The 22,512-nt window shown below is 35.0% G+C and overlaps 1 protein-coding gene across 2 annotated transcripts in view; it reads right to left on the bottom strand.

Annotated features, from left to right (window-relative positions):
• GABRA3 (gamma-aminobutyric acid type A receptor subunit alpha3) overlaps window positions 1–22,512 on the bottom strand; it is a 234,763-nt gene that overhangs the window by 39,844 nt on the left and 172,407 nt on the right. For both annotated transcript variants that reach the window (XM_064482791.1, XM_010992048.3), the window contains exon 6: window positions 8,035–8,117. In XM_064482791.1, the coding sequence (XP_064338861.1) occupies window positions 8,035–8,117 (83 nt within the window). The remainder of the gene's footprint in view (window positions 1–8,034; window positions 8,118–22,512) is intronic.

The following is a 22,512-nucleotide window of genomic DNA, read 5'->3' as shown; positions in this document are numbered from 1 at the left end:
TTTAACTTTTCCACATATGTCCTATATATGGTCTCAGTCATTTCTTCAACTCACTGGCAAAAATAATTCTGGTTCAATGTATAATTCCTGCTGCAATTAAAGACATTTCAATCAATTTGATATGTATAAAATATCTTGATGCCTGCAAAGGTTTGTTGCTTAATACATAACTGTGTTTCCCAGCAGCAACACTTAGTGTATACATTCAAACACAAAACCTGTTGAACTTTCAATCTGTTTTTTTAATTAAGATTTTAATTATACATCTTTTTAATATATCAATTATAGTTCTTTATATATAATGAGTTGTATAACACTGATATCTGAAGTTTTATTTTTTCAACAAAGGTATACTTTGTATGCATAGTAATGGTGTAGAAATTCTTAATTTTTATTAGGAAATGCAAACTTTCCATCTTTTTTGAAACACAGTCCTCTCAGTCTATTTTTTTACTTATTTAAAAAAATGTATAGTTGTGGGTATAAGAACTATGTCACTTTCCTCTTAATTCAAGTGGGAGCTCTTAATTCTGCCACATAAACATCTATATAATGGGGAAAACAGTCTCTTCAATAAGTGGTGCTGCAAAAACTGGACAGCTACGTGTAAAGAATGAAATTAGAACATTTCCTCATACCATCTACAAAAAAAACCTCAAAATGGATTAAAGTCCTAAATGTATGACCAAAAACCATAAAACTCCTAGGAAAAAAGCATAGGCAGAACACTCTTTCACATAAGTCTTAGCAGTGTATTTTTGGGTCGTCTCTTTAAGCAAAGGAAATAAAAGCAAAAATAAACAAATGGGACCCAATCAAACTTAAAAGCTTTTGTACAGCAAAGGAAACTGTCGACAGATCTTTGGTTTTGGTGTCATAGTAATACTGATCTGACTAAATTTTATCTACTCTTCTATGTTTTGCAAAACTTTGTAAATACTTAGTATTTATTCTTCTTTAAATGTTTGGTAAAATTCAGTGGTGAAACCATCTGGGTGGGGGTTTTTCTTTGTGGGATGTTACAAAATTATGAATTAAGTCTCATGTTATAAGACAAATAAAAAAATTCTATTTTTTCCTCAGTCACTTTCAGTATTTTGTGTGTTACTAGTAATTTTTTCATTTCATCTAGACTATCTAATTTTTTAACATATTATTTCCTGCTCATAGTATTCCTGTATAATCCTATCTACTTCTATAAGGTCTTTAGTGATGTTCTGTCTTTAGTAATTTGATTATTCTCTTGCTTTATGTATGTGTGTGTGTATGTGTGTGTTTTGTGCCACCCCCAACATTGGTCAATCTAGCTAAAGATTTATCAGTTTTGTCGATCTTTTCAAAGAACGAACCTTTAGATTATTTGATTTTCTTTTTTTTTTCTATTTTCTTTTTCATTTAATTTCACTCTAATATCTATTATTTTCTTCCTTCTGCTTGTTTTGGGTTTAATTTGCTCTTTCTAGTTCCTTAAAGTAGAAGGCCAGGTGATTGGTTTTAGATCTTCTTTCTAATACAGTTATAAATTTCCCTCTGAACACTGCTCTAAGTTATTTTTACATGATGCATAATTTTCATTAATTTCAAAATATTTTCTAATTTCCCTTGTGATTTCTTCTTTGACTCATTTAGGAGTGTGTTAATTTCAACATATTTGTGAATTTCCCAAATTCCCTTCTGTTATTGATTTCTAATTTCATTCAATTGAGGTTAGATAACACACTTTGTATGGTTTCAATGCTTTTAAACTGATTCTGTTGTGTTTTATGGCCTAACATGTAGTCTACCCCAGAAAATGTTCCATGTGCACTTGAGAATAATGTATGTTCTGATGTTGTTTGATAGAGTGTAGTATAAATATTTCTTAGATCTAGTTGGTTTGCAGTGTTGTTCAAGTCTTCTATTTCTATGCTGACATTTTGTCTGGTTGTTCTATTCGAAGTGGAATATTGAAATATTCAGCTTTTATTATTGAATTGTCTATTTCTCCTTTCAATTCTTGTCAGTTTTGTTCCATATATTTTGGGGTTCTATGGGGTGCATATATCTTTATAATTGTTATATCTTCCTGATGGATTGACTCTTTTATCATTACAAAATCTTCAAGGCTTCTACAGAGTCAGGGTGAAGAGGATGGGAACAGGGCTCTCTGGTCTTCCTGAGAATCAGCCATTTTTCTTGAATAACACTCCTTAGATTGTTGTGAATCTTTGGTTAGAGTTTGGAGAAAGTTCATTCTGACAAGTTTTGAAAATGTTCTCATCGCTTTTATGGAAGAGTAGATTTTCAGAAGCTCCCACTTCACCATTCCAAAATTGCTTCCTTATAAGAGATTCTTTAAGGTTAATTTTAACTGCCCACTTAAGAATTTAAATCATTCTCTCCTTCTTAATGTACTTTATTTGGCTTCCAGGACAATATATTCCCTTAAGTTTCCTCATACTTCACTTGTCCTCTCCTTCATATTTACTGAATTATTCTCTTCTCTTTATTTAGCTTCTGAATGCTATAGTGACCCAAGAAATAGTCCTTGATATTCTTACTACCTGCAGTCATTTTCTTAGTGATCTCCTCCAGTCTTATGGCTTTAAATACCACCCATATGATGACATCTGAATTAAATCTCCAATTGAGATATCTTTTCTGAACACCAGACTTACATTCCATATAATCAGCACCCAGAAGCACTAGTTGTGTCCCTTATCGAGCAGAACCCCACCAACGTGGGGATAACCACTATCCTGACTATATTTTCTATATGGAAATTCTTTCCTGGCATTTACTGGGAAATTTATATTTTTATGAATATTAAATACTAAGAAAAATAGTTGAGAAATCAGCAAAATGGAAAAGGTATTATAATTCTATAAGAATTAAAGCTTAACAATAGACATAAAATATTACTGACTTAAAGAAATCTACTAATGTCAAGTCAAAAGCAAGAACAGGAAATGCTGTTACATTGAGTCAAAAGTGTTGAAATTCAAAGTATCACCATAGGAGTACATGTTGATCTGATCAGTTGATTTTCCTTATTATAAGTGTATGTTTGTAGCCCTGTAAGCTGCTAATGGCGAGTCATTCTTGCAAATTATATATTAAGTCTATATGCATAGTATACAACATACAAACCCTCTGAGTGTCCTTTCAAGATATAACGAGTCTGAAAAGCAAAATAAACCTTTAAACTGGCAATTTTGACATTTGATTTTGTGTAATTCTGTTTACCTTGCTAAGAGAGCCAGATGTTTTTATTCAAATACCAACCAATAAGATTTGCTGGTGTCTTTCCAGTGCTTGAGTATCTTCTATAGTAGTGTTACTGGCATTTGCTAATACTTCTAAACTTGTTATTTCTTATTTATTAAAAAAGTTGGATATCCATAATAATGGGTAAAGAGCATGGAGATTTGAAGTATTTTATGAATAACATTTAATTTATAAAATTCCTGGGAATTCCAACTCTTATTCCTGATTTCCATAGTTTAATATGTTAGGAATTTGGAAATGCTACCAACAGCAATGACATAAAATGTTAAAGACTTCTAACACCATAGATTATTGTTACCTTTTTTGTATATGATATAAATGGAATCATGCAGTATGTACATGTATGTGTCTGGCTTTTGCTCAGCACTAAATCTGTGACTTCATCTAGATTGAGTTGTTGAGTATAATATACCTGTCATTGTTCTATAATATTCCATTCTATGAATATGTCACAGATTTTTAATCCACTTTGATGGACATTAGGTCAGTTTTGAGTCTACTAAAATTAGCTCTGCTGTGAACATTCTTTTTTTTTAACATTTTTTATTGATTTATAATCATTTTACAATGTTGTGTCAAATTCCAGTGTTCAGCACAATTTTTCAGTCATTCATGGACATATACACACTCATTGTCAAATTTTTTCTCTCTGAGTTATCATAACATTTTGTGTATATTTCCCTGTGCTATACAGTGTAATCTTGTTTATCTATTCTACAATTTTGAAATCCCAGTCTATCCCTTCCCACCTTCCACTCAATAAGAAAAAAATAAACAACCCAATCCAAAAATGGGCAGAAGACCTAAACAAGCAATTCTCCAAGGAAGACATACAAATGATCAAAAAGCACATGAAAAAATGCTCAATATCACTAATTATCAGAGAAATGCAAATCTGAACATTCTTTATATGCCATTTGATAGACATAAATACTGATTTATGTTTGGAAATATACTCAGTACTAGAGATACTAGACTGTATGATATGTGTTATGTTCAGCAATAGTAGATACTACACACCAAGCAATTTCCCAAAACCTTTGTACAAATTTACATTTCTATCAGCAGTGCATGAGTGTGCAATTGTGCTCCACATCCTCACCAACATTTGGTATTTGTCTTTTTCACTTTAATCATTCTAGTGGGTGTGGAATGATATTCTCTGGATTTTAATTTGCATTTCCCTGCTGACTAATGTAACTGATCACTTTATGTGTGTGTGTGTGATTGGGAAAACTTGTTTTATAAGGTGACTGTTCAATACTTTGTCTTTTTTTTTTTTTTCTAATGAGGTTTCTGACTACTACTTACAGACGTGTAGGGGATATTAATAACTATGGATTTGAGTCATTTGTCATGTATATGCAATGCAAATATTTTCCCACCCTGTGGCTTGCCTTTTCATCATTCTTTTGATAAGGAGAATTTCTTAGTTTTTAACATATTCCAAGTTATCCTCTTTTACCTTTGTGGTTAGCGCTATTCTATGTCCTATTTAAGTAATCTCTATCCCTTCCAATATCATACAAATATTCTTCTTTGTTTTTCTCTAAAAGCTTTATTGTTTTATATTTCACATTTCAAATTTAGATTAGTAATCAATCTGGAATTTAGTTTTGTGTGTGAGAGAGATAAATCTCTCTTTCTGTGTGTGTGTGTGTGTGCGCACATGTGTGTTTGTGTACTTTCTGTTGTTCCATTAGTCTATTTTTCTATCTTTGCAACAATAATACCTATCACTTTAAAATATACCAAAGCTTTAAAACTTTAAAATAGGTCTTGATATCTCGTATTGGATTTGATTTTATTGTAAACTCTCCAGCTTCATTTTTCTTCTTCAAGATGTCTTAGCCATTTTTGGCACTTTTATATTTCTATATAAACTTAAGAATCAGTGTTGTTTTCTTTGTATTTGTCCTGCTTGGTGTTTACCAACTTCTTGAAACTTTGGATTGATAACTTTCATTAGTTTTAAAGATGATTAGCTTTTATCCACTTAATTATTGTTTTTGCTCCTTTCTCTTCCTGTTTTTCTTCTACAAAATTTCATATCACAATATATTTTACTGTGTCCTATGTGTTTCTTTACTCTTTTATGTATTTTTGTCTCCCTATACTTCAGTTTTGCCATTTTCTATTTACCCATTTTTAAGATCTCTAATCCTGTCTTTTACTGATTAAATCCACCCATTCAATTATGAATTTTGTATATTGTACTTTTCCATAACTAATTTATTCTTCTTTACATAGTCCAACTTTCTGTTGAAATTCTCTTTTATCTATTTTATTCATCTTTCCCTCTTTTTTCTTGAACATATTAACAATTTCTTGAACATAATTTTTAAATCCTTATCTACAAACTCTAATATCGGAATCACCTGTATGTCTATTCTCATATTTTAGCTTTTAGCTTTGGATCTTGGCTTAGGTCATATGATCCTGCCTATTGGTATACCTAGTGATTTTTTTTATTGCATTCCAGACATTGTATAATAAAAATGTAGAGTTTTCAGATGATGTTGACTTCCACCATAGAGGCTTCATTTTTTCCCTTTGCAAGGCAGATAGTGTGGAAGAATTATCACCTTAATTATCTAAAACACTGAGCTATGTTATAGTTTGGTTAAACCTGGTCTGTCTCTGCTGTTCCCTTGTAACCAGGAAATATCTTCTCCTGGGTCTTAAACTGATAGCTAGCATGTCTTCTTCTTCTTTTTTTTTTTTTTTTTTATAGCATTGGGAGACTACAGGAAAGCCAGCTCTACTTTTCAAGGTTTTTTTCATATTAGTTTTTAGCTTTATACTTTGTGCAAATTCAAAGTTCAGCAATTGTATTGAGAGGGGTATCAGTCAAGAGGTTGAAATCTTTTAGATCTCTATTTTGAACACTTTAGCTCTGTGTGACCATAAAAACTATTACTTTTTTTCCCTATCATCCAGCAGTGGCCCTATGCCCACCAAAAGTGAAGAAGCTACAGGTCACAAATTCATCTATGAGAGGTTCTATCCTTTCTCCAGAATTTTAGTCTCTTCAATCCTGTTGTTCTACAGTTCTAGGTTTCCTAATTGTTCATGAATGGAGCATTGTTCATCCACCAACAACTCTATTCTACCCTGAATGGAAGTAATATTCATCTAATTTGATAGTAAATCCATTAGGACAGAAATCTACAAATCACGCTTGAGTTCCGTCTTTTTTCTAATGTTCCACCTCTAATTCATTGGAAGATCCTTGGGGAACATCCTTCACAATATACCCAGAATCAAGATTTTTCTCACCACTTATGCCACTATCACTCTGATCTGAGCCATTATCATCTCTCATTTGAAATATTGCAATAACCTCTTAACTGGACTCCCTGTTTCTATCTTTCTCATACTTATATTATTAACAGAGTAGCCATTATGATTCTTTAAAAACATAAATCAGATAATATATTTTGTGCATAATATTCTAATCACTCCCCATTTTCCCTCAGAATAAAATTCAAAGCCCTTTGTCCTTCAAGACTCTAGATGACCTGGGCCCCTCTTTGATCTCATCCTCTTCTAGTGTTTCTTCCTTATTTGTTCTGTTCAGCCATACTGGTACTTTGATATTCCTTGAACAAGCCAGATACTTTTCTGACTCAGGGTCTTGTCCCTGGCTATTTCCTCTACCTGTAACACAATTTCCTCAAATATCTGCCTTGTTAAATCTTAGTAAAATTCTTAAAATTTCTTCTCAAATGTCACTTTTTCAGAGAAGCCTATGCTGATTACTGTATTTTAAATTTCAGTGGCAACACCTATCCTCCACCTAAACATGACCACCCACCCCTTATTCTGCAGTATTTTTATGTCTTCTCATGGTGCTTCTCATTTTACAATGTACTTTATACTTTTTAATCTAATGTTTATTTTCTCTTTTGCCATCACTCTCCTCTCTAGTGTAAGCTCCACAAGGGCAGTGTATTTGTTTTATTCATGGATGCATTCCAAGCTCCTAGAATAAAGCCTGGCACACGGGAGCCAATCTGTAAATATTTGACAATAATTGAAAAAATATGTCACACATAATTATCTGGGTGTTTTCAAATGTACTTTCTACTTCAAAGTACAGAGCTAAGTCTAATTTAGACATGATCAATACAGACTTTGATCTATTGCTCTGATGACTCCCAAATGAAACTTATTCTGAAATTCTTGGTCAGAAACTCACTCAAATTTTATTCAATTTTGATTTTTCTAATTCATTTGAAAATGGGCTATGTATATACTCACTTCTCTGCCAGATTTACAGCTACTGGCAAAGGCAATATTATCTAAAAATGAGAAAATCGCCAGAGTCTCTTCCTGCCTACAGCTTACTGTAGAGAATTAGATAGAACTATGTGAGGAGGCAGGTAGAATAGGCATTTCAAAAATACAAACACATTATTTTTGAGGGATCTTGCCTTTAGGAAGCTGCTACTGTACTCTGTATTACCTCTGTCTTAGTTTGTCTTCTGGACAATTGAGGAAACAGATGTTAATATTTCAATCTAATGACAGAGAAATTAGTCTAAGATGATGAAATAAGGTTTGTCGTCTGGAAAGAAAATTCTATTAAAAGCTAAGTCTCCTCCTTCTGATCAGTTAGTACTACCCCAACCCACTCCCCTTCCCCACTCCCATACCAGCCTGGATTAAAGGCCTCAGCTTTATAAACTACCAGGGGACAGAATAGGAAATATTTCATTTCATCTGGAAGAAGATTAGGCAAACAGAAAGTGAGAAAATACATACAGCTTCCAAACTTCAGTGGACAGGCATGCACATCCATAGGAAAATCTTCCAAATGCATGGGGCACTCAGCATGAATTGTTAACCTAAAAGAAAGACCAGAACATGAAATTAACCTAAAATGAATGATATTAAACATGGAGCTGAGTTCCTGTTCACCAGCAAGAATAACAGGGTTTTGTGTGTTTAGGTTCATTAAGATCCAAATCTTTATGAACAGAAGGGATGGATTAAGTGAATTAGATGGTCTCTCAAAGCAGCATTCAGCATTCAGATTTTTAGATCATATATGAATCCTACCTTACCACCTTTGGGAAAATAAATATCATTTATCTGCCCTAGCTGAGCTCCCTTAGCTCCCTTCCCACTAAAGAAGTCTGAGAACACCAGGTCCTGACTCATTTGCTCCTGATAGCCATTTAATTATTTCTCCAGTAATTCTCTTCAGCAGGCTATCATGTGAGTTAACCAATTTAAAGACTGCACTGAAGAGGAGAGATGTGTAGAAAGAATATCTTTAACCTGATAATAAACAGGCACAAAAGATGGCTTTGCTGCTTACAGCAACTGCTATAGCTTTGTTGAGGGAGATGGCTCTTGGAGAACACATACATAGACTTACACACACACACACACACACACACACACACACACACACACACACACAAACACGCAGAGAGAGAGAGCAGATGGCCAGAAAATAATTACAAAGTTTATGGCAGACATAACCTCAGAGGTCAGTCTGAAGAGCTCACGCTCTCTTAGTAGGGACAAGATGTAGGAGAGACTGTTCATGGTTCCTCAGTAGAAACCTGGATGGGGTATGACTTGCCATGCCCACACACTCATTCTCTTGTATTAGTCTGTCTAAATAATCTATTCCAAGGTTTCCCCCTTGATTTTCTTCAAATTTTTTGAGCCTCAACTTTCCCTTGCCTGGAAAGTAACTTGTTATGTGGAAATGGGACTCACACAGCAAAAATTCAGAATTCTTTGGCACCTAACTTTGATGAGCTATTTCTAGCTAACCTGTATACCTCCTGATTATACTAGATTCAATCCCTTCCATGTTCTTGGAGTTCTGGGTGTCCAACTGGCAAGCATCTCCAATCCTGGCTAAATGTTAAACCTGATAAATGTGATCAGAGTACCAGTAGTAGATATTGCTCAAAGCAGGCTGACTAAAGTGAACATGCTTAGGTGTTTATTAGCAAAAACCCTAGGCTGGAAGGCAGAAACCAAGTGTGTGTCCTTTAGCAAATATTTACCCAACTCTTATTTTTAGTTTCCTTATCTAAATAGTAAGAGGTTGGAACTAGATGGCAAGTGTCCTTCCAGCTCTAACTAATCCCTTGGATATTTACTAAACTTCCCACGAGTCTTGGACAAAAAGCTTAATTCTCAGATCAGTCTGCAATATCCTACTAAGCTACCATTTATTCTAAGGTATAAATAGGGGGGTTCATGACTCAAAGAATCTAATACAAGATAAATGTCTTTCACTACGAAACCTGCTCCTTGTGTTGGATACTTAAAAGATTTCATGAGGGTTTAATAAAGAAAATTATGTTCCTTCTCTCCACTTATATTAGTATTCCAAAATACTTCCTCTTATGAGTAATGCCAAGGGGAAGTTATGTCTACCCAGCAGTCCTGGGGATACAGCAAATAAAATCACAGCAAACATATTATCAAAGCAAGATGCAAAAGGTACTGATTTCTGATTAGAAACAGAACTGATTTATAACAACTTTCCTATATTCCTTCCCATCCAATTCTTGCCCATCCCACCTAAGCACAAAGCAGTGATGAGAAAGCAGATGTTGGTGGGAGTGGGGTACTTCACAAGCCAAATTATGTGTGCACCTTTCATTGGTTCTTAAACACATCCTAATGCTCTCTGAACTCCTGTGTCATTCTGTCTTCCCTTCTTGCCTTCCCTCCACCTTGCTACAACTTTAAAGACCCCCTTAATTTTTTTTTATGCAGCAGAAAGCATTCTGACTACACTCAGGCTAATATACTCATTACAACAATCTATGCCATTAAACATATCCTCTTCAAAAGTTTCCTCTCACCCTCTTTTATTATTATTGTTTTATTATTATTATTTTTAGTGACAAAAACACTTAACATAAGATCTGCTCAGTTAGCAAATTTTAAGTATTCAATACAGTATTGTTAATTGGCAAAGGACCTGAATAGACATTACTCCAAAGAAGATATACAAATGGGCACACTATATGAAAAGGTGCTCAGCATCACTACTCATCAGGGAAATGCAGATCAAAACCACAATGAATATAACCTCACACCTATTAGGGTAACTATTATCAAAAAGATTAGAGATAAGTGTTGGTGAGGATATGGAGAAAAGGGAACCCTTGTGCACTGCTGGTGAGAATGTAAACTGGTGTAATCCCTATAGAAAATAGTATGAAGGCTCCTCAAAACTTAAAAGTAGAACTACCATAGATCTGGCAATCGCACATCTCAGTATATATATTCAAAGGAATTGAAATCAGTACCTCAAGGAGATACCTACACTCCCATGTTTATTGCAAAGTCATTCACAATAGCCAAGAAATGGAAGCAACCAACATATCTATCAACAGATGAATGGATAAGAAAATGTGTATATGTACAATGGAATATTATTCAACCTTAAAAAAGAAGGAAATCCTGCCATTTGCAACAACATCAATGAACCTGGAGGACATTATGCTAAGTGAAAAAGCCAGAGAAAGACAAATACTGTATGATCTCACTTATATGTGGACTCTCAAATACTCACACTCATAGAAGCAGAGAACAGAATAGTGGTTGCCAGGAGCTGGAGTGGATGGGAAGTTATTAGTGAAAGGGTGCTAAGATTTGGTTATACAAGATGAATGAGTCATAGAGATCTATTGTTCAGCATGTAGTCTTCAGTTGACTTTTCAAAAAAGGTCAGAGACCCCTCCAGATGTGACAATCAGATCATAGGGCTTCAGTCCCAGCCAGGTATTGACTTTTTTGATTCTTACGCAAAGACCAGACAGGAAGTAAAAGGTAATGAAAGATACAGGTAGAAATACAGATGGGAAGGAGGCCCTTTTCATCCCTGTGCACATGCACACACATACACACACCTTCATTGCCTTCATTTCACTGTTTTGCAGAAAGTATTGGGGAGGGATTGCAATTTTCAATAGGGTGTTCAGGGAATATCTTACTGGGTAGGTGACATTTAAGCAATGACCTGAAGATAATGAGAGTGAGCCTTATGAACACCCGGAGAAAGAACATTCAAAGTAGAGGGAGTAGCAAATGCAAAGGTCCTGAGTTAGAAGTATGTCCAATATGTTAAAAAATAGCAACTAGGTCACTATGGCTGAAGTGAAGAGACCAAAGGGGAAGATTAATAGAAGATGACTTCAAAGAGGAAATTGTGGGGAATGGGCTAGATAGTGTAAGGCCTTCATGGATATTTTGGCTTTCACTCTAAATGAAATATAGAGGTATTACATGATTTTGAGTAGAATGGTGACTTGATTTGACTAACATTTTATGATTATTCTGGCAGCTGTATGCACAATAAGTTGAAGGAGGGTAAGGGCAAAAGCAGAGAGATGAAATCCAGTATCATTCATGATCCAAAACTCTAAAAAACATAGGAATAGAAGGGAACATTCTCAAATGATAAAGGTTATTTATAAAAAAGAAAATCCACATCTAGCATCATACTTGATAATGAAAGATTTTTCCCCCTAAGGTCATGAACAAGACAAGGATGTCCACTCTCTCTTATTCAGCAGATTTTAACTTTAAAATTGTCCAGATTTTAACCAGTGCAAGAAGGAAAGTAAGGGGTGAGGGAGTTTCCTTATCGGAGTGACTGAAAGGTTCTGAAGTTAGATATTGCTGATGGCTGCACAACTGTGAATATATTAAAAACCATTTAGTTGTACACTTTAAAAGGGTGAATTATATGATTTGTGAATCATATCTCAAAAAAGCTGTTTAAAAATTTAGGCAAGCAACTCCAGCTTTCTTGTGGTTGCTGTTTGCATGATTTAACTTTTTCCATCTTTTTACTTTTAATCTAGTTTTATCTCTGAATCTAAAGTGTGTATCCTACCCACCAGAGGTCCAGGACCAAGCTCCACCCAGCAGTGGGCAGGCACTGGCCCCTCCGGCCAGGAAACCTGCATGAGCCTCTAGTCCAGCCTCATCCACCACGGCCAGATACTAGAAATAAGAAAAAAAAAAAAAAACAACAATCCCAAAGCCTGTGGAAGGAATCCACAAACACATAGAAAAATAGAATATATGAAGTGGCAGAGGAATATCTCCCAGGCCGAGGCACAAGATAAAATCCCAGAGGCAGAAATAAGTGATGAGGAGATAGGCAATCCATCTGAGAAAGAGTTTAAAGTAATGATGGCCAAGATGTTCAGAGAACTCAAGAGGAGGGTAGATGCACAGAGCGAAGTTTTTACCAAAGAGGTGGAAAATATAAAGAATACCCAAACAGAGTTCAAGAATAAAATCACTGAAATGAACAATACACTAGAAGGAACCCAGAATAGACTAAACGAGGCAGAAGAACAGATCAGTGAGCTAGAAGACAGATTCGTGGAAATCACTGCTGCAGAACAGAAAACAGAAAAAAGAATAAAAATGAATGAGGATAATTTAAGAGAACTCTGGGACGATGTGAAGTGCTCTAATAATCGCATTATAGGGTCCGAGAAAGAGAAGAGAGAGATAAGGGACCTGAGAAAATCTTTGGAGAGATAATAACAGAAAACTTCCCCACCTTGGGAAAGGAAACAGTCACCCAAGTCCTGGAAGCGCAGAGAGCAACCCAAAGAGGAACACACCAAGGCACATAGTCATCAAACTGACAACAATTAAGGATAAAGAGAAAATATTAAAACTAGCAAGAGAAAAGCAATGAATAACATACAGGGGAACTCCCGTAAGGTTATCAGCCGATTTTTCAGCAGAAACTCTACAGGCCAGAGGGGAGTGACGCGATATATTTAAAGTGATGCAAGGGGGAAACTTACAACCAAGAACACTCTGTCCAGCAAGGCTCTCATTCAGCCTTGATGGAGAACTCAAAAGCTTCACAGAAAAACAAAAGCTAAAAGATTTCAGCACCACCAAACCAGCTTTACAACAGATGTTAAAGGACCGTCTCTAGTCATCAAACCATAAGAAAAGAGAACAAAAAGAAGAAAGGGGGAAAATAGAGACCTACAAAAGATTGCTTTGGCTGTTTGGGGTCTTTTGTGGTTCCTTATAAATTCTGGAATTGTCTGTTCTAGTTCTGTGAGGAATGTTGTGAGTATTTTGCTGGGGGTTGAGTTGGATCTGTGGATTGTTTTGGGTACTGTGGCCATTTTGATGGTGTTGATTCTTCCAATCCAAGAGCACAAGAAATCTTTCCATTTTTTTGTGTCATTTCGGTTTTCAGAGTATAGGTAACCTCCTTGGTTAAGTTTATTTCTAGGTATTTTGTTGTTTTTGATGTAATGGAAATGTCTCTGACAGTTATAAGGTTCTGGTTTTTGAAGTGAAAAAAAGAAGTGAATGAAGGGCTGCAAATGGCAAAATACCCTTCTTTCTTATGGGTGAGTTGTATTCCATTCCATATATATATATATATATATACTGCATCTTCATTGTCTATTGAACTATTGATGTGCACTTAGGATGCTTCTATATCTTGGCAATTATAAATAATGTTGCTATTAATAGCAGGGTGTATGTATCTTTTTGAGTTAATTCTTATTTTGTGGTTGGCATTATTCCTTTGATAACTATGTAAGTTTAAAAAGCTAAAGCTCTAAACGTTCTTAGAAACAATGAACAGTACATATATGTAAATTAAAATATATATTCAGTGGAAAAAAAAAGAAATGAGCTATCAAGCCGTGAAAGACATGAAAAAAACTTAAAAGACATATTACTAAATGAAAGAAGCCAGTCTGAAAAGGCTACAAACTGTACAATTCCAACCAAATGACATTCTGGAAAAGGCACAGCTACAGAAACAATAAATGATCATGGTTTCCAGGGGTTTGGGGAGAGGGAGGGAGGGAGGAATGAATACATGGAGCACAAGGGATTTTACGGGCAGTGAAATTATTCTGTATGATACTATAGTGGTGGCTACATGTCATTATGCATTTGTCAAAACCCGTAGAATGTACAACATCAAGAGTGAACCTTAATGTAAACTATGGACTTTGGTTGATAGTAATGTGCCCATGTTGGTTCATCTAGTGTACCAAATATGCCACACTGATGAGGGATGTTGAGGGTAGGGGAGTATATATGTGTGGGTGGGGAGGGCTATGTGCTAAGTCTCTATATTTTCTGCTCCATTCTGTTGTGAACCTGAAACTGCTCTAAAAGGATATAGTCTATTAAAGAAAAAATAAAAAATATAGTGTGTCTTCTGTAGGCAGAATACAGTTGGATCATGTTTTTTTAATCCAGTCTGACAGTCTCTGCCTTTTGATTGAATTGTTCAAAATTTTTTACACTTAATAATTTATTGATATAGTTGTATTTTTTGTTGTTGTTTTGTTTTTTTAAGAGGGGGAGGTAATTAGGTTTACTTACTTACTATTTTATTTTTTTGATGGAGGTACTGGGAATTGAACACAGGACCTCCTGCATCCCAAGCATGTGCTCTACCACTAAGCCATACCCTTTCCCGATATAGTTGTATTTTTGTATGCCATTTTACTTTTGTTTTCTTTGTCACATATATTTTGTTCTTCTATTCCTCTTTTACTGCTTTCTTTTGTACTGAATGAATATTTTCTAATGTAGCATTTTAATTTCTTTAATAACTTTTTTACTTTTTTAAAAGTGATTGCTCTAGGGCTTACCATATACATTTTAACTCAACAGATTGAGCTTCAGATTTATACTGGTTTAATTTGTTATGTATAGAAAGGTTATTGTAGCTCTATTCTATTTCCTTATCCCTCCTATTGTGGTATTAGTGTTATACATGTTACATCTATTAATGTCACAACCCCAACAATACAATGTTATAATTATTACTTTACCACCTATAGCCATTCCCTTATCCCAGTACAGCTTTGCTTTCACTCATCTCCTTTGTGCTGTTATTGGCATATATTTTACATATATGTTACATTTCTATATGTTATTGGCTCAATAATACATTCTATACATATTATTTTATACAATTGCATAATCAATTAAGGGCAAAAACATACTCCAATGCTCACACTCCAAAATTTAAGAGCTAAAAGAAATGGTAGAAGAAAATCTTTGTGACCTTGTATCAGGCAAAGATTTCTTAGCTAGGACACCAAAAGCATGAGCCATAATTTTTTTTAAAATATGATACATTGGACTTCATCAAAATTTAAACCTTTTGTTTTTTGAAAGACACCATTAAGAAAATGAAAAGGCAGCAACCAAGTGGGTGAATATATTTATGAATGATATATTGATAAAGAATTTGTATCAAGAAGAAATAAGTAAAACTCTTATAACTAAAAATGAGAAGAAAAACACCCCAATTTGAAAATGAGCACAAGATTTAAATATACATTTAATGAAAAGATATTCTATTGACTAATAAGTATATGAAAAGATTAAATCATTAGTCATTAGGGGAATACAAATTAAAACCACAATTAGATACTGCTAGAATGCCTACTAGAATGGTTAAAGTCAAAATGACTGACAATATCAAATGTTAGCAAGAATTTGGAGAAAAACCTCATAAGTCACTGGTGGAAATATATATATAATACTAAAGTACACTTTGGAAAACATTCTGACAGTTTCTTAAAAAAAAATTAAACACAAGCTTCCTATAAAACCCAGCAATTCTACTCTAATTCACCATTACCCAAGAGAAATTAAAATACATATCCACAGAAAGACCTGTTCATAGCAGAATTATTCATGATAGCCAAATGGTGGAAACAACCTAAATGTCTATCAAATGATTAATAAATGAACAAAATGTGGCATAGTCATGCAATGGAATATTAGTCATCAATAAAAACGAATACACACAACCACATGGATGAATCTTAAATGCATTATGCCAACTGAAGTAGCCATACACAAAAGATCACATATTGTATGATTCCATCTACATTAAGTGTCCAGGAAAGGCAAATCTATAGAGATGAGAAATAGATTAGTGGTTGACTGGGGCTGGGGTTGATAATGGGTGGTGACTGCAAATTTTTGGAGCGATTTTGTACAATCAGGAAATGATATAACTCTAGGTAGTGGTTATGATTGCAAAACTCTGTAAATTTAATAAAAATCATTGAATTGTATGCTTAAAACAGATGAATTTATCATATGTAAATGATACTTCAAATAAAGCTCTTACAAAATTAAAAAATCAAGAGAGGCATTATAGCATAGCCTTAAAGAGCATAGTTTTAAAGCCAGACTACCAGATTCACAACCTAGCTCTACTTCTTAGTAGTTGTGTGCAAGTTATTCCAGTTCTTTAGGCCTTGTTAGCTTAATTTTACAGATGCTAATTAAAGCTCAAAGACTGGATGGCATTATGAAAGTGGACAGGGAAGATAAAAAGTCTAAAGACTAAGATCAGGGTACAATAACTGGGTTAATGTCTTCTCTACTGGATCCCCAAACACCAGTGATTCTCAATATTTCATCTGTTTCCTACAGTATATACTACCCATGGATAATAATGCTTTTACTTAGGGCAGAAGGTACATGTCTCAGAATCTCAAAGTGGGAAGGGGACATGAAATAAGGAAGTAAAGAATAGACAATTATGATAGTTTGAAAATGTTTACTCCAGTGATTATGATATGCTATCTCAAATTAAGAATCCCTGCTATTAAATCCCTGCTAGACATTGTAAAAGAGAATCTTTTTTCTTGCCTTTATAGCTTCTTTGATGCTGCCTACATTCCTTGGTTCATGGCCCTTTTCTCCATTACCAATGCTGGTAATGTTGCAGCTCTCTGATCTTTTTCTAAATGTTCTTTCTCCCTCTTTCACCATAGCTAAGAATTATTCGTGGCTTTTAGGATCCTTGTCATGATACTGGGCCCACCTGAATAATCCAGGATACTCTCTCTATCTGAGGGTCATTAATTTAATCACAACTGCAAAGTACCTTTGCCATATAGGGTAACATATTTACAGGATCTGAGAATCAGAACAAGGACATTTGGGGAGCATTACTATGCCTACCACACACAGCAAAACAAACAAAAAAAATCAAAAGACTACTGACAAGCTGAGAGAAAATATTTGTAACATATTATAAATAAGTGCTAATATCCCTAATATACAAAGAACTCTTTAAATGAGGGGGAAATGCCAAAAACTTAATAGAAAAGTATGCAAAAGTCATGAAAGACAATGAACAAAATGCTATAAAAGTGGCCTTTGAACATATGAAAAGATATTCATGCTCACTCATAAGTAGGGAAATGCAAATTAAAACTACACTGAAATACCATTTCTCATTTATGGGATTGAAGAACACTTACATGTTTAATAACTCATTCTATTGATGAGACTGTGCATAGACACACATACATTGTGGATAAAAATATAAATTGGTGCAACCCTCTTGGAGGAAAATTTGGCAACATCCAACAGAAATCCATGTGCACTTATCATTTGAGTGAGCATTCTCAGTTTTTGGAATTTACCCTGAAAGTATATTTCCAACAGTACAAAAATACATAGGCACTTGGTTTTTCATTGCTGTAGTGTTTGTAATTGTAAATTGTTGCATAAAATGTCTATCTTATCCTTGCTTTCCATATATTCCTTTTTATCCTTATTTTATGGCTTGTCTTATCTTTTGGCTTGGATTATAAACTGCTATTTAACTTTGTGATCCTTCATGGGCAGTTTCTACACTATCATCTACATAATAGCACTGAATAAATATTTGCTTATTTGAAAATTATTAGGACTAAACAATCATTTGTTATAAAAAATTTCATTTTGAAAGAAAGGTCTCATATAACTTTAAAAAAAGTCTCTGCTATTGACTTAAAGCCACTGAGTAAATAGTTTATTTTCTGCTCCTTTGGAATTGAGACAAATTAGTGACTTGGTTTTTTGAGGCCCATATCTCATCTTCATTGGAAATATCTAAATACATTTTCAAAATAAGCACACATCAGAGATTATTCTTACTATGCTATTTGATTATTTTTCTATTTTGTTAAATCGTTGATACAAAAGCCAGTATTTATTTTGCACTGTTATACAGTACTTTGTATTTTTCAGATTTTATTGGTAATATATCTTGTCTCCTGAACTATATTGAATATCATATGTAAGTAATCAGCTTTTAGATGGGAATTCACACAGTACACTAACCCAATGAGAAAAAAATTTCCAACTCAAAAGCTATTACATCCATGTCCTCAGTTCCCATTTGCTTTTGTCTCAGGGAAAGTGATCCTTCTGAAAAATAAAGCTGTGGTCCTTACTTATATCTTGATAAAACCTCTCACTTTACTGAAACGTTTTCCCATTTCTTTACTCTTCTACTGTGCAATATCTTGAACATATTCCTTACCTAGAATGATGTGGTGCTATACACATAATGGTTGTACATATTAAAATATGCATGCCATACCTTAGTTAAAGAGTTTAACAATTATAAAATATGAATAAAAATGAATCACCAGTTCTTAACAACTCCCTACAGAAAAACATCAAATTATTTCTAGATTTTTACATATAGAATGCAATTTTTTTAAGTAGGTGCATAAAATAGGAAAAACAAAACTCAAGAGAAAAATGTGTTCTAATCGGAGTCCTAAAGGTTAAAGATCTAAATTTTATTGAGTATATACACTTGTTCAGTGAAACTATCAACACCTTGAGAGTAATGTAGGAAGGAGCAACTTAAACACATCAGGGGACAAAGGTCTCTGGAGTTCAATATGAGCCCCACTGTATGTCACCTAGACCCTTTAGAAGTGGAACAATCTGTTCTGCATTCTAAGGAATGTTCTTTCTAAAAACCAAAGGGAGGAAAACAACCTCAGAGAGACAGTACAGATGGCAGAGAACAAAGGCCCTGCACTCACCTTCCCTCACAGGCACACCAAAGTCATGACTATTTGCAGAACAACCATAGATGAAAAAGACCAGAACCTCCCAGAAAAGATCTTCTACAACTAAAGATATAAAGAAGGAACCACAACTAGCCAGGTAAGAGAGGCAAATTCATGATATAGTCAGGACCCGCACCCCCTGGTGGGCAACCTGCAAACAGGAGGCTAATTAGAATTGCACAGGTTCTCCCCAAGGAGAGAGGAGTCTTAACCCCATGTCGGGTTCTGTAGCCTGTGGGTCCTGCACTGGGAAGATGAGCCCCCAGGGCATTTGGCTTTAAAGGCCAGTGGGGCTTACTTTAGGGAGAGCTAGACAGCTGTAGGAAATAGAGATCCCACTCTTGAAAAGCACAAACAAAATCCCACAGACACCAGGACCCAGGGAAGAAGCAGTAATTTGAAAGAAGCCTGGGTCAGAACCACCTGCTCATCTTGTAGAGTCTCCCAGAGAGGAAGTGGATCACTGCAGCTCACACTGGGGACATAGACATAAGTGCTGGAAAGGACATTGTGGGATCCTCTCTCTAGCTTTTTAACCTCAGGACCCAGCCTCACCCTGGCCAAACAGCCTATAGGCAGAAGCGCTGAGATGCCTCAGACCAAGTAACTAACTGGGTGTGGACACAGCCCCACCAACAGACAGGCTGCCTTAAGACCCTTGATCCCAAAGCTGCTCCTGGACATGGTTCTGCCATCCAGAAGGCCCAGGATGTGGCCCCACACACCAGTGTGCAGGCACTAGACCTGAAGCCCCATGGCCCTCCATCCAAAGACCCCGGGACCCAGCTCCATGCACCAGTGTGCAAGCACCAGCCCTAGAATCCCCTAGACCCCAGCCCCAGCCTCCAGTGAGCCTGTTGTAGCATTGGGACCAATCTCATAGATCAGGAAACAAAAACAATTAGCAAAATGTCAATAAATACATATGAATAATTACTTTAAATGTAAATGGACTAAGTGCTCCAATAAAAAGACAGAGTGTCTGAATGGATACAAAAATAAGACCCACATATATGCTACCCAGAAGAGAATCACTTCAGTTCTAAAGACCCCCACATAGACTGAAGTGATGGAAAAAAGTATTCCATGCAAATGGAAATCAAAAGAAAGCTAGGGTAGAAATATTTATATCAGACAAAATAAACTTTAACAAAGACTAATATAAGAGACAATACTGTATATTATCACATATATGTAGAATCTAAAAAAAAAAACAAACTAGTGAATATAATAAAAAAAAAAGTAACAGGCAACGTATATAAAGAACAAACTAGTACCTACCAGTGGGGAGAGGGAAGGGGAAGGGAAAAGATAGGGTTCAGGGATTAAGAGGTATAACCTACTATGTATAAAATAAATAAACTATAAGAATATACTGTACAACACAGGGAATATGCCAATATTTTACAATAACTATAAATGGAGTATAACCTTTGAAAACTGGAAATCGCTTGTACATCTGAGACACATAATATTGTGTCTCAACTATGCCTCTAAATAAAAAAGAAAACACCTCTTCAGCAACCTAAATGTCCATCAACAGGTGACTGGATAAAAAGTTGTGGTATATTTATACAATGGAATACTACTCAGCCACAGAAAAGAATATAATAATGCCATTTGCAGAAACATGGATGCTCCTGGAGAATCTTATTCTAAGTGAGCCAGGAAGAGAAATAAAAATACCATATGATATCACTTATATGTGGAATCTAAAAAAAAATGAGATAAATGAACCTATTAACAAAACAGAAACAGACTCACAAACATAAAAAACAAACTTACGGTTACCAGGGACTAAAGGGGGTTGGAAGGGATAAATTGGGATTTCAAGGTTAGCAGATACACACCACTATATATAAAATAGACAGAAAACAAGGATCTACTGTACATCACAGGAAAGTATATTCAATATCTTGTAATAACCCATAATGGAAAAGAATGTGAAAAGGAGTATATCTATCTATCTATCTATATATCTATATATAGATATCACTATGCTGCACACCAGAATTAAAGTAATATTGTAAATTAACTACACTTCAGTAAAAAAAAAAAAAAAAAGATACTTGTTCAGGAGTGGCTAAAGTGCCAGGTAGGCTATTTCTATAATCATGGAGTAAATGGCAGGATCTGAGATTTATGGTGAAAAAGAAAAGACAGTAAAACCATTATCAGTAGAGGATGAGTCACTTGAAATATACCACCACCAAACCCCCAAACCAAGCAGTACATTAGTCATAAGAATGCCAATTTTCTGCAGGCTTCTCATTAAATCCTCAAGTTACAGGCAAAAGGCTTCAGTACCCTGGAAGCCCTTGCGCTTCCTAATTGGAAGACCACTACTTTTACCACTGCATTTATCCTTTGTAGGGAGCACATCTAAGTTTTAACTTCAGATATGTAACTTCATCTTCATTTTCTGACATTCACACTTTTCCCCAATCTAGCCATCTACAAATACTTGTGATTTCACCAAAAAGAGCTCTCATGCTTTTGTGTCTTTGTACAGATTGTTGTTGTTGTTGTTGTTGTTGTTTCGTCCTGCCAGGAATGCCCTTTCCTCTTTATATGTGCAACAAATTTCCTCTAAGTCCATATAATACCTCAAATAATACTTGTTCCATGATACTCTGTATATGCCCTACAGGCATAGTGTGTTCTCTAGCTCCCAGAAATCCCAGAGCACTTTGTACAAATAGCTTACTCCTTAACACTGCTGATAAAACTTTCTAGGCTCAAGATGGAGCCACTCCTGCCTGGGATGCCACATCAAAAAACAGAAAGTTAGATAACTTTCATGTCCCTATAAGTGTTCTATTTGATCTTTTTGATATCACAGTATATCCAGTCAGCCAATCCCCAAATGCCAAGCCCACTCTGGGCCATCTTACCCTAAACAAGGTTGACTATGTGGCTCCAACCAATAAGATATTTTCTATTTTCCTCTTTCTCATTTATTCTTTATCCTATAAAAAGTTTCCTGCCTTCCACTCTGTTTTGTGGTTTTCCAAAAGAAGACTATTTACCTCATGAAGTGAAATCATTTGTATCACCTAATTTCTTTTCTTTAATCATTTTTTAACAGCACACAGGATTATCAGTCTGTTTATGTGTCTGTCTTCTGCACAGGACTGTGAACAAATTAAGAGAAGTGTCTCTACATATTACTGTAATCCCATCCATATCATGGTGGTTGCTACATAGCAGATAGTCAATAAATGCTTCTTGATTTAATAAATATTTCTGCAAAATAGGCAGAACAGGTATTTTCAGCCATATTTCCCAAAAGAAGAAACTAAGACCCAAAGAGCAGAAATGCTTTGTCCATGGTTACACTGCTGATCTGGGCCAG

Source organism: Camelus dromedarius, chromosome X (assembly GCF_036321535.1).
Source record: "Camelus dromedarius isolate mCamDro1 chromosome X, mCamDro1.pat, whole genome shotgun sequence".
Taxonomy (NCBI): Eukaryota; Metazoa; Chordata; class Mammalia; order Artiodactyla; family Camelidae; genus Camelus; species Camelus dromedarius.
This window is presented reverse-complemented; position numbering and strand designations above follow the sequence as displayed.